The sequence below is a fragment of the Mus caroli genome, unplaced genomic scaffold, assembly GCF_900094665.2.
Source record: "Mus caroli unplaced genomic scaffold, CAROLI_EIJ_v1.1 scaffold_9593_1, whole genome shotgun sequence".
Lineage (NCBI taxonomy): Eukaryota > Metazoa > Chordata > Mammalia > Rodentia > Muridae > Mus > Mus caroli.
Window position 1 is genome coordinate 21,609 of NW_018389934.1, and position 11,074 is coordinate 32,682.

The following is an 11,074-nucleotide window of genomic DNA, read 5'->3' on the forward strand; positions in this document are numbered from 1 at the left end:
CTTGACTCTAGCTGCATATGTATCAAAAGATGGCCTAGTCGGCCATCACTGGAAAGAGAGGCCTATTGGACTTGCAAACTTTATATGCCACAGTACAGGGGAACNCCAGAGCCAAAAAGTGGGAGTGGGTGGGTAGGGGGTGGGGGGACTTTTGGGATAGCATTGGAAATGTAAATGAGGAAAATACCTAATAAAAATATTAAAAAAAATAAAGTTTAAATAAAAAAGATAGAAAGGTGTGGTAGGACAGGCTTTAAAACGAAGCAAAACAAAACAAAAATACACATCACTGAAACACGACCACTGTCAATGAAATGAATAGCAAACAGCTAAACAGCTTTAAGTCATTCTCTTGGAAAATAATATTCTCCAAAGCTCTCAGACCTAAGGAACTAGAAAACAGAAAGAACACAAGAATTTGTAAGTAAAATGGCATGTTCAATTATGGATACATCATAATGTAAGTTATGAAATAGTAATATCCAAATGGCTACTAGATATATAGAGCTGGAACCAAGAAAAGAGGTTGTAGCTAGAGAAAAGAACAAGAAGCACAAGCTACTAGGAAATATCTGATACACAGCACATCCAATTTGTGACCTCAAAGGGGTCATGACCCACAGGTTGAGAATCACTAATCTAGACACCTGCCATGTGCTATGGCCTTAATGTATTGCAATAATTTTCCCATTTGGCATATGTGCCCTTTTGGTTTTCTGTTCTCAAATTCAATCTCCCACATTCTATCTATTCTGAATAAATATATATCTGTTTTCTGATTATGCAAATACATAATCAGAAAAGTATCTGCAAATACTTTGAGAATTACATACAAGAGAACTTTTCACATTATCATTAAAGAAACTCTAAACTGGAGTGCCTGGAGACTCCAAATAGAAAACTTCTCCAACAGAAACTTTCCTCACAGTCTGAGCATGGCTAAGTTCAAGAGCACTTAAGATTGAGAAAATTAACTAAAATGTAATTTTTAAAGAAATTACAAAACATTTCTACATAGGTATAGATAGATTGATTTGTTAAAAACCTATTCAAACTGCTTTTGGAAAAGTTTCACATTACATAAAAATAGACACAAAACAAAAATTTTCTCAACTTAAAACTCATAATCTCCTAACATATAATAAAAATTAAATAAATCAGAGCAAATATATAAGAATACTTTGGATATAGTATATTTAAACTAGGTTTCTTACATAAAATAAAATTTATCCTGTTAACAAGAAATATAGGCATGGGGGAGGGAAAAAGAGACTGAATGAATGGCCAACTTTGAGATCCATCCCATGGGCAAGCACCAGTCTCCAACACTATTAATGGCACTCTATTATGCTTGCAGAACATGTCCTCTGAGAGGCTCCACCCAGCAGCTGACTCAGACAGACACAGACACCAAACACAGTCAAACAGTGGTTGGAGCCTGGGATCTCTTATGGAAGACTAGAAGGAAGGATTGAGGGCCCGGAAGGAAATAGAAACTCCACAGGAAGACCAACAGAATCAAGTAACCTAGAGCCTTGGGGCTCTGAGAGACTAAACCATCAACCAAAAAACATACATGGACTGAACTTAAGCCTCCCCACTAATATAAGGCAGATGTGTAGCTAGACTTTCATGTGGGGTCTGAACAACTGGAATGGGGCTATCCCAAAAGCTGTTGCCTGTATGTGGGATATGTTCTTATAGTTGGGCTGCCTTGTGTGGCCTCAGTGGGAGAGGAAGGACCTAGTCTTGCAGACTTGAAGTACAAGGGTTGCGGGTGGACACCCAGGCCCCCCCACCCAAAGGAGAAGGGAGGGCTATGGGGAAAGAATTGTGGGATGGGTAATGGAGAGGGAGGCAATGAGTGGGATGTAAAGTGAATAAAAAAATTAAATTAAAAATAACTCACTGAGTATTTCTTAATTTTTTGCCTAATAAAATTTTAATAAGTAAAGTTTGAAAGATCTGTTTTACAATAGTCATTTAAATATCAATCACCAGGTAACATATACTTGTAACCTCAACACACAAGAAGTAAAGGCAGGAGTACCAAGAGTTTTAGGCTAGCCTGGACTACAAGAAAGACCACCAACAACAAGATAATCAATTCACAGAATTTTCACCCAGTTCACTGGGTATATAAACAGGTTAATATATTATCAGTAGAGACAGGTACACATAAAATAAGTTAACATTTCCTTTCAGAGATGATAACTTTACAGACAGAACATGAATCTATAAAAATTTCTAAAGAAATATTAAGTTTAATATTCTTTTGAATATAAACTAAGTATTTTCCTTATGTATCTTTACAACAGCAAAAGATTCTTACTGAGTAAAAATAGTCAATTGCTGCTCTCTGTAAGATCTGTACGCTAAACTTATGAACAGATATAATTCAGAGGAAAATACTACCCTTTCCCCCATGCTTTCCAAATATGAGGAAATCCAGATTATGCCTAATTTACTGTGCCCTCCCCCCAGCCTTGAGCAGGCTGCTCAGACCTTGTTTGCCACAGTTGCCAGCTCAGCGAGTAGAGTCTTCTGACCTAGGTAAAGTCTTTTGTCTGACACATATGCAGCTTCATGCAAGAAGCTACCTGCTGAGCAGCTGAGCTTGTTTTCCTGATAAAGCAAACAGGAGATCCTGGCATAGTGGGGGATGGGTTCCCCCCTTTAAATATCAGACTCTAAAATTAAAGTTGGGCCTTGATCAGAGAGCTTTGTCTTGGCTTGTTACTTCTCTTGCTGCCTTTTCCATCCAACCCCATCTTTCCTTTCAGGAAAACTCAGTAACCCGTGGCTGCCAGTGGCTACAATTTACTATGTTCTCTAAAAAAATCCACAAAAATTCCAACATAACTAGAGAAGCAAGAGAAGAAAGAGAAGCAGTGTGTTTAAAGCTGTGCCTTCTTACCCAAATGTTGTTGAAGAGCCCAAGAGGAGTTTGCACGAACAGAGAGCATCTTTTCAACAGCTGAAGGAAGTCTCTTCCAATTAGAAAATTCCAAAGTAAAGATAAGGATGTCATCACTGACTGAATCAACCCTGTGTGAACAACATATTAACAGGCCATCAGAAAACAAATGTGTGTGTGTGTGTGTGTGTGTGTTTGCTTCTAGTACTAACCACATACATATAAGTAAATACCACACTCTTATTTTTAAAGAACTTAATGATGAAAGGAAAACCACAGCAAAACCACGCAGTATTCAAACAACTAAGGCAACCTCACTAGACTCCTGGAAGGGGAATGATGCTGTGTGCAGTAACCCAAGGGGCCTCGAGAGCAATTTCCACATTCCTGAAAAACAGGCACTTTCTTTTTCCATTGGAAGAAGATCCAGTGTCTTGGCTGAACTTGCCATTACCTTCTCACAACTGAGCTGTTTTGCCAAATGTAGTCTGGCTATCCCTATAGACACAGGATGATCTAGAAAGGATAAAGCTCAAATATTTCCACTCATCCCAAAGCTGAGTATAAAAAGGGCCATCTCTTCCACCACCATTAGCCTTCACCTCCTTAACTATTCCTAGAAGTTAAGCAGCTGTTCTAAGAGCCTTCCTCATTATAGACTCAGCCATAAAGAGTGATCTAACATTACATTCAGCATTAAGAACAAAAAATATGAGGTCCACACTAATATATATTCCTCTCTCTCTTTTTTTCAAAACAACACAGGATTCCCTATCAATCCAACTAAAAGAGGCTTCCCCAAATGTTAGAAATGGAATCTAGTGAAAAATTTAAAAAATGGCTGAAATGCCTAAATTCTTTAAGCCCCTAGCTCTCTTATATAATGCGTAACCTAACTATTTCTTCAGAATTTATAAAAATATATAAAGTATAATAAACACACTTTTTTTTTTGTTGTTTTTTTTTTGAGACAAGGTTTCCCTGTATAGTCCTGGCTGTCCTGGAACTCACTCTGTAGACCAGGCTGGCCTCGAACTCAGAAATCCGCCTGCCTCTGCCTCCCAAGTGCTGGGATTAAAGGCGTGCGCCACCACCGCCCGGCAACACACTTTTAAAGTATATAATGTGTATACATATATTACTAGAATATGAAAACTTCAGTATTATATTTTCCAGGAGATCTCACATCATTATACACATGAAATACAGTCAGTACTTTAAGAAAACTTAAAATCCTAGCAAATTACCCATCCAAGTTCAACTACACAGCCTCACGTTGTTTGAAAAACAAACAAACAAACAAACAAATGAACAAACAAACAGAACAACTATATAACTGTGGTGTCAGACCCCAGACAAATGGCTAAGGTGTTTACTTAACAGACACTGCCCATCAGCCTCTTTCAGCATTGTCAGTACCCATTAAGGAGACATCCTGTTTGGCAGATCCCACCACCTACCATAAACTCTCCAGGCCAGAGTAACAGGGCTGGGCTTCTTCCCTAGCTTCTCTCCCATACATAACCTAGCCATATGACAGTCAAGAGACTGTCCCTGGTTCCCCTCTCTTCCTCTCCACCCCCCGCCCCCTCTCCTCACATGTTTCTGTTCAGTGTGAAGGTCATGTTCACTCTGGAATCACCCAGATGCTTTGTCTGTGCTCTCTCTTCTATCTATAATAAAAACTTCAACTCCTTAAAACAGTTATGTCTTTTTTAAAAAAAATTTCTTTATCTCATTCAATTAATATAAAACAGTTTCTTTTTATGTTCAGTTTCTGCAGACATTCCAAGAGAACTACTGAAGAAAGGAAAGAAACAGAAAGGGCAGTTTAGTTGTTGGTTCCTCAGAGATAGGCATCACTAGGGTTCAGGAAAGGAGAACAGACTGTCCGAACTGTCTATAGCTATTTGAGGTGGTTAGTCAAATCTAAAGCACAGTCAGGAGATGACTCCTAGACAGTGAAAGGTTATCTTTTGCTAGCTAGCCCTAGAGAAGAGCTAATCATGAAATTCACTAAGACATTAGCATCACCTTACATAACTGTGTTAATTACTAGATATAACTGGCACTTGAAAGTATACTATAGCACAATAGAATGCATATAGAGAGGCAGAACTGTTATGACAGACATATGCAAGTTTCTAAATTAGAGATGTCTCATTGTACTGTCAGTAATCTTCCTGTTTCATTCAATTACCTTAAAAATAGTTTTACACAAATTAATATAGAAGAATAGAGAGTGGACACTGAGCATTTGATAGGCAGCTATAAATGTTTAAATCATCTGTTGAGAGAGTACAATCAGGGGTTCAGTATGTTATTAGGAAAGTGGAAGGAAAGTAGATTCCACAGAAATAAAAATCAACTTTAAAGGTAGGGAGATCTTGCTCAGAGATGCTCAGCATGTGAAAATGCTTGCTGCTGAGCCTGATGACCTCAGTTCAATTCCTGAAACTGACTGTTGCAAGGCTAACATATTTCACTCAGGGTCTGTAAAGTAACACATTCTCTATTAGACTGAAGGCTTTGGTTCTATTTTTTTCATTTGACTAATCAAACCTGTTGTTCACATACCATACTACAGGTACCTATCTGAGATAACAACTTTTGCTAAATCTGGAAGTGTGTAGAAACAATCTTGTCACCACAGAATCCCGACTCAACATTCATATACTCTCTTATAAAGGGCTGACATGATAAACAACCAGAACTAAGTAAGCTCTATCCTCAGAAACCCTGAAAGCTACACTTTCCTGATCACTTGCATGCAGACACTTCTTACAGAACTCTGTGCTTTAATATCCTCTTCACTGTTTTCAGCCCCCAACTCTTTCAAACCAGCACAGCTACAATGGTCAATACTCTCACACAATGCAAATATGGTGGTCAACACACACACACACACACACACACACACACACACACAGATCCTAGACCAGACATCTCAAGAACTGATTAGAAAGATTTCTTACCAAGAGCTGCTGCACAGCAGAATCAAAGGGTCAAATCCAGCAAGCAGGAGGTGTGGCAACCATGCCTTGTATTTTGTTTGTGCTTTAACTGCATAACTTATGAATTCAGATGTATGATTCCAAGGTACCATCAGGGAACCTTTCTTCAAAAAAGAGCAAAACATTGAAAACTTCTCATACTTGAGGCAGTATGCCAAGTGAAGTTCATTTAACTGGGCTCCATACTTCAAAAGAATATTCACAATTCCAGAAAACTCACAGCTTCACCAAAAAATAAAAATAAAAAAGAAAGAAACAAAATGAGAAACAAGGAAAAAAGAAAGACAAAGAAGTTTAAAAGACTGCATTACAACAAATACTTTTATTAACAAATTTTTAATAGTAGTAACAACTGGAAATGAAAATGGTACTTGGTGTAACCAATGGCTTTTGCATGCAATAAGTTTGGATAGAGTAATGATAAAGAAAACTTTTTGTTTCAATCGCTCTGCATTGTTTGTGCTTTCAACGCTAAGATTTTTAAAATATCTTTCACACAGAAACCCTTTTTCAAGCTATAATGTTTTCTACAATTAAGAATTTCTGCTATATATTTTTTTAAAGAGCTAATGAAGAACATGGTAAGTCCCTGAAGATTAATTCATTCTACAATGCTCCATGTTATGTATCCTTAGCCAATTTCCACTCTTTTATATTCAGCAAATAGGTAGGAAGGTAGGTACAGATATCACACTTATCACACAGGAAAGTTTTTCTTTTCTTTTCTTTCTTTCTTTTTTTTTTTTTTTTTTTTTTTTTTTTTTTTTTTTTTTTTTTTTTTTTTGAGACATGGTTTCTCTGTATAGCCCTGGCTGTCCTGGAACTCATTCTGTAGACCAGGCTGGCCTCGAACTCAGAAATCCATCTGCCTCTGCCTCCCAAATGCTGGGATTAAAGGCGTCCGCCATCACCGCCCGGCCAGGAAAGTTTTTCTAATGAACAAATTTTAACTTAAAACTCTGTGTTATAAAGTTAATCTTAATTTTAAGCACTTCTGTGAAATAAACATTTACCATTTTAGCCTATTAAATTAATTGCTTAAAAACAGATCATCAAATATGGATAGTGTCTTAGTCAGTGTTTCTATTCCTGCACAAACATTATGACCAAGAAGCAAACTGGGGAGAAAAGGGTTTATTCAGTTTACATTTCCACATTGCTGTTCATCACTAAAGGAAGTCAGAACTGGAACTCAAGCCGGTCAGAAAAACAGTAGCTGATGCAGAGGCCATGGAGGGATGTTCTTTACTGGCTTGCTTCCCCTGGCTTGCTCAGCCTGCTTTCTTATAGAACCCAAGACTACCAGCCCAGAGATGGTCCCACCCTCAAGGGGCCCTCCCCTTGATCACTAATTGAGGAAATGCCTTACAGCTGGATCTCATAACAGCACTTCCCCAACTGAAGCTCCTATCTCTGTGATAACTCCAGCCTGTGTCAAGTTGACACACAAAACCAGCCAGTGCAGATAGTTACATGGAAAAAAAAGTGTAATTCCCATTTGAAAAAGTCACAGGAGACCAGGGCACCTCCCAGTTTCCAGTGTGCCAGACTGGAACAGAGATCCTGCTCTAGACCCAATCCCTCAAAGCATACACCCCCACTGCAGTTCGATCTGCAACCCATCTCCCCTGCACCAGCAATTCAGACACATGGAGCTTCTTAAACTCTGCCCAGAGACACAGCATACCAAGATCCCTTCGACCCAAGAAAGCAGATTTCCTCCCAGGTGGATACCAGGGCACCTTCCAGCTCCTACCTGTGCTACCAAGAAGATACCTGATACCACACAGCACATACAACAGTGGCAGCTCGACACCACAGCTCGTATTCCCAGGCTCACAGCTTCACAGGAAGGACAGGCTCCAGTCAAAGACAGGGAGGTGATAAAACCAGAGATAACCAGATGGCAAGAGACAAGCATAAGAACATAAGCAACAGAAACCAATTTGACTTGGCAACTTCAGAACCCAGTTCTCCCACCACAGCAAGTCCTGGATATCCCAACACACCTATAAAGCAAGATTTAGATCTAAACTCTCATTTCATGAAGATGAAAGAGGACTTTAAGAAGGACATAAATAACTCTCTTAAAGAAATACAGGAGAACACAAGTAAACAATTAGAAGCCCTTCAAGAGGAAACACATAAGTCCCTTAAAGAAGTACAGGAGAACACAGTCAAAGGTGAAGGAATTGAATGAAACTGTCCAGGATCTAAAAATGGAAATAGAACCATTAAAGAAAACTCAAAAGGAGACAGGCCTAGAGATGGAAAACCTAGGAAAGAGAACGGGAGTCACAGATGAAAGCATCACCAACAGAATACAAGAGATAGAAGAGAGAATCTCAGAAGCAGAAGATACAATAGAAGACAGACACAACAGTCAAGGGAAATACAAAACCCAAAAAGCTCCTAACTCAAAACATTCAAGAAATCCAGGACACAATCAAAAGACCTAACCTGAGAATAATAGGTATAGAAGAGAGTGAAGATTCCCAACTCAAAGAGCCGTAAACATCTTCAACAAAATTATTGAAGAAAACTTTCCTAATGTAAAGAAAGAAATGACCACAAACATACAAGAAGTCTACAGAACACTAAACAGATGAGACCAGAAAAGAAATTCCTCTTGTCACATAATAATTAAAACATCAAATGCACAGAACAAAGAAAGTATATTGAAAGCAGTAAGGGGAAAAAGGTCAAGTAACATATAAAGACAGACCTTTCAGAATTACACCAGATTTCTCAAAAGAGACTCTGGAAGGCAGAAGATCCTGTATAGATGTCATACAGACCCTAAAAGAACAAAAATGAAAGTCCAAGCTGTTATACCCAACAAAAATCACATTTACCATAGATGGAGAAACCAAAGTTTTCCAAGACAAAACCAAATTTAAATAGTATCTTTCCACATATCCAGCCCTACAGAGGATAACTGAAGGAAAAGTCCTCCAACACATGGAGGGAAACAACACCCAAGAAAAAGCAATAAATTAATCTTTTCACAACAAACCCAAAAGAAGAGAAAGACACAAATGTAATTCCAACCTTAACAACAAAAATAACAGGAAGCAATGATCATTGGTCCCTAATCTCTCTCAACATCAATGAACTCAATTCCCCAATAAAAAGACATAGGCTAACAGACTGGATATATAAACAGGAGCCAACATTTTTCTGCATACAGGAAACACATCTGAGAGTCAAAGATAGACATTACCTCACAGTAAAAGGATGGAAAAATTTTTTTCCAAGCAAATGGCCCCAAGAAACAAGCTGAAGTAGCCATCCTAATATCCAACAAAATAGACTTTCAACCAAAAGTTATCAAAAAAGATGAGGAAGGACACTACATATTCATCAAAGGAAAAATCCATCAGGATGAACTCTCAGTTCTGGAAGCCAATGCCTCAAATTCAAGGGCACCCACATTTGTAAAGGAAACACTACTAAAGCTCGAAACCAACACTAAACCTCATACAATAATAGTAGGAGATTTCAACATCCCATTCTCACCAATGAAACTAAATCAGAAACTAAAGGAAACAGAAACCAAATAGAGACACAGGGAAACTAAACGAAGTAATGATACAAATGAATTTAACAGATATCTACAGAACATTTCACCCTAAAACAAGAGTATACATTCTTCTCAGCACCTCATGGTACCTTCTCCAAAACTGACCATACACTTGGACACAAAACAAACCTTAACAGATAGAAGAACATTGAATTAATCCCATGTATTCTATTGGGCCACCACGAATTAAAGCTGGTCTTCAATAGCAACAAAAATGACAGAAAGCCCACATACACATCAAAGCCAAACAACTATCTACTCAATGATAATCCTTGCAAACTGAATCTAAGAACACATCCAGAAGATCATCACATGTGATCAAGTAGGCTTCATCCCTGGGATGCAGGGATGATTCAATATATGGAAATCCATTCTTATAATCCAGTATATAAACAAACTCAAAGAAAAAAAAAACAACACATGATCCACTAACTCATTAGATGTGGAAAAAGCCTTAGACAAAATACAACACCAATTCATGTTAAAAGTATTGGAGAGCCTGGAGGGCTCAGCCAGAGGAGGTAAGGGAGCCATATTGGGTCCTAGATCCCTCAGAGACTAGTCTGTGCAGGTGAGAGTGTGGGCTACAGAAGCGACACAGTTTCTGGGACAGGCAGAAGCAACACAGCTTCTGGGACAGACCCGTTTCCGGCTCCAGACATCCGGGCATTTTCCCCGCCAGAGGAGAGATGTCTGGCCGGGAGGGCTCTAACCACCAGAACACGTGAGAGAGCCACCCTGTGTCCCCTGTCCCTTGGAGACCAGTCTGTACAGGTGAGTGTGCAGACTGCAGAGGCAACACATCTTCTGGGATAGGCCCTGTTTCCAGCCTTCATCTTCAGCCAGAAGGCAGGTCTGAATGCCAGATATCTGTGCACTTTCCCTGCAAGAGGAGAGCTTGCCTGCAGAGAGTACTCTGACCACTAAGACTCAGGAAAGAGCTAGACTCCCAGATCAGCTGACAGAGGCTAACAGGATCACAGGAGGAACAAGCTCCAACCAGAGACAACTATAACAACTAACTTCAGAGATTACCAGACGGCGAAAGGCAAATGTAAGAATCCTACTAACAGAAATCAAGACCACTCACCATCATCAGAACCAGCACTCCCACCTCAGTCAGTCCTGGACACCCCGACACACCCAAAAAGCAAGACTCGGATTTAAAATCATATCTCATGATGCTGGTAGAGGACATCAAGAAGGGCTTTAATAACTCACTTAAAGAAATACAGAACACTGCTAAAGAGGTAGAAGTCCTTAAGAAATATAGGAAAACACAACCAAACAGGTGATGAAATTGAACAAAACCATCCAAGACCTAAAAAGGGAAGTAGAAACAATAAAGAAAACCCAAAGTGAGACAACGCTGGAGATAGAAACTCTAGAAAAGAAATCTGGAACCACACGAGCATCAGCAACAGAATACAAGAGATGGAAGAGAAAATCTCAGGTGCAGAAGATACCACAGAGAACATGGGCACAACAATCAAGGAAAATGCAAAATGCAAAAAGATCCTAATTCAAAGCATCCAGGAAATCCAGGACACAATGAGAAGA

At 39.0% G+C, this 11,074-nt stretch overlaps 1 protein-coding gene across 1 annotated transcript in view; it reads right to left on the reverse strand.

Moving 5' to 3' along the window:
* The window catches only part of Asb3 (ankyrin repeat and SOCS box containing 3), a 43,553-nt gene that overhangs the window by 13,843 nt on the left and 18,636 nt on the right, over positions 1-11,074 (reverse strand). The window contains exons 5-6 of the mRNA XM_029473844.1: positions 5,893-6,153; positions 2,918-3,048 (exon numbers count right to left, since the gene is read on the reverse strand). Of these exons, the coding sequence (XP_029329704.1) occupies positions 2,918-3,048; positions 5,893-6,153 (392 nt within the window). The remainder of the gene's footprint in view (positions 1-2,917; positions 3,049-5,892; positions 6,154-11,074) is intronic.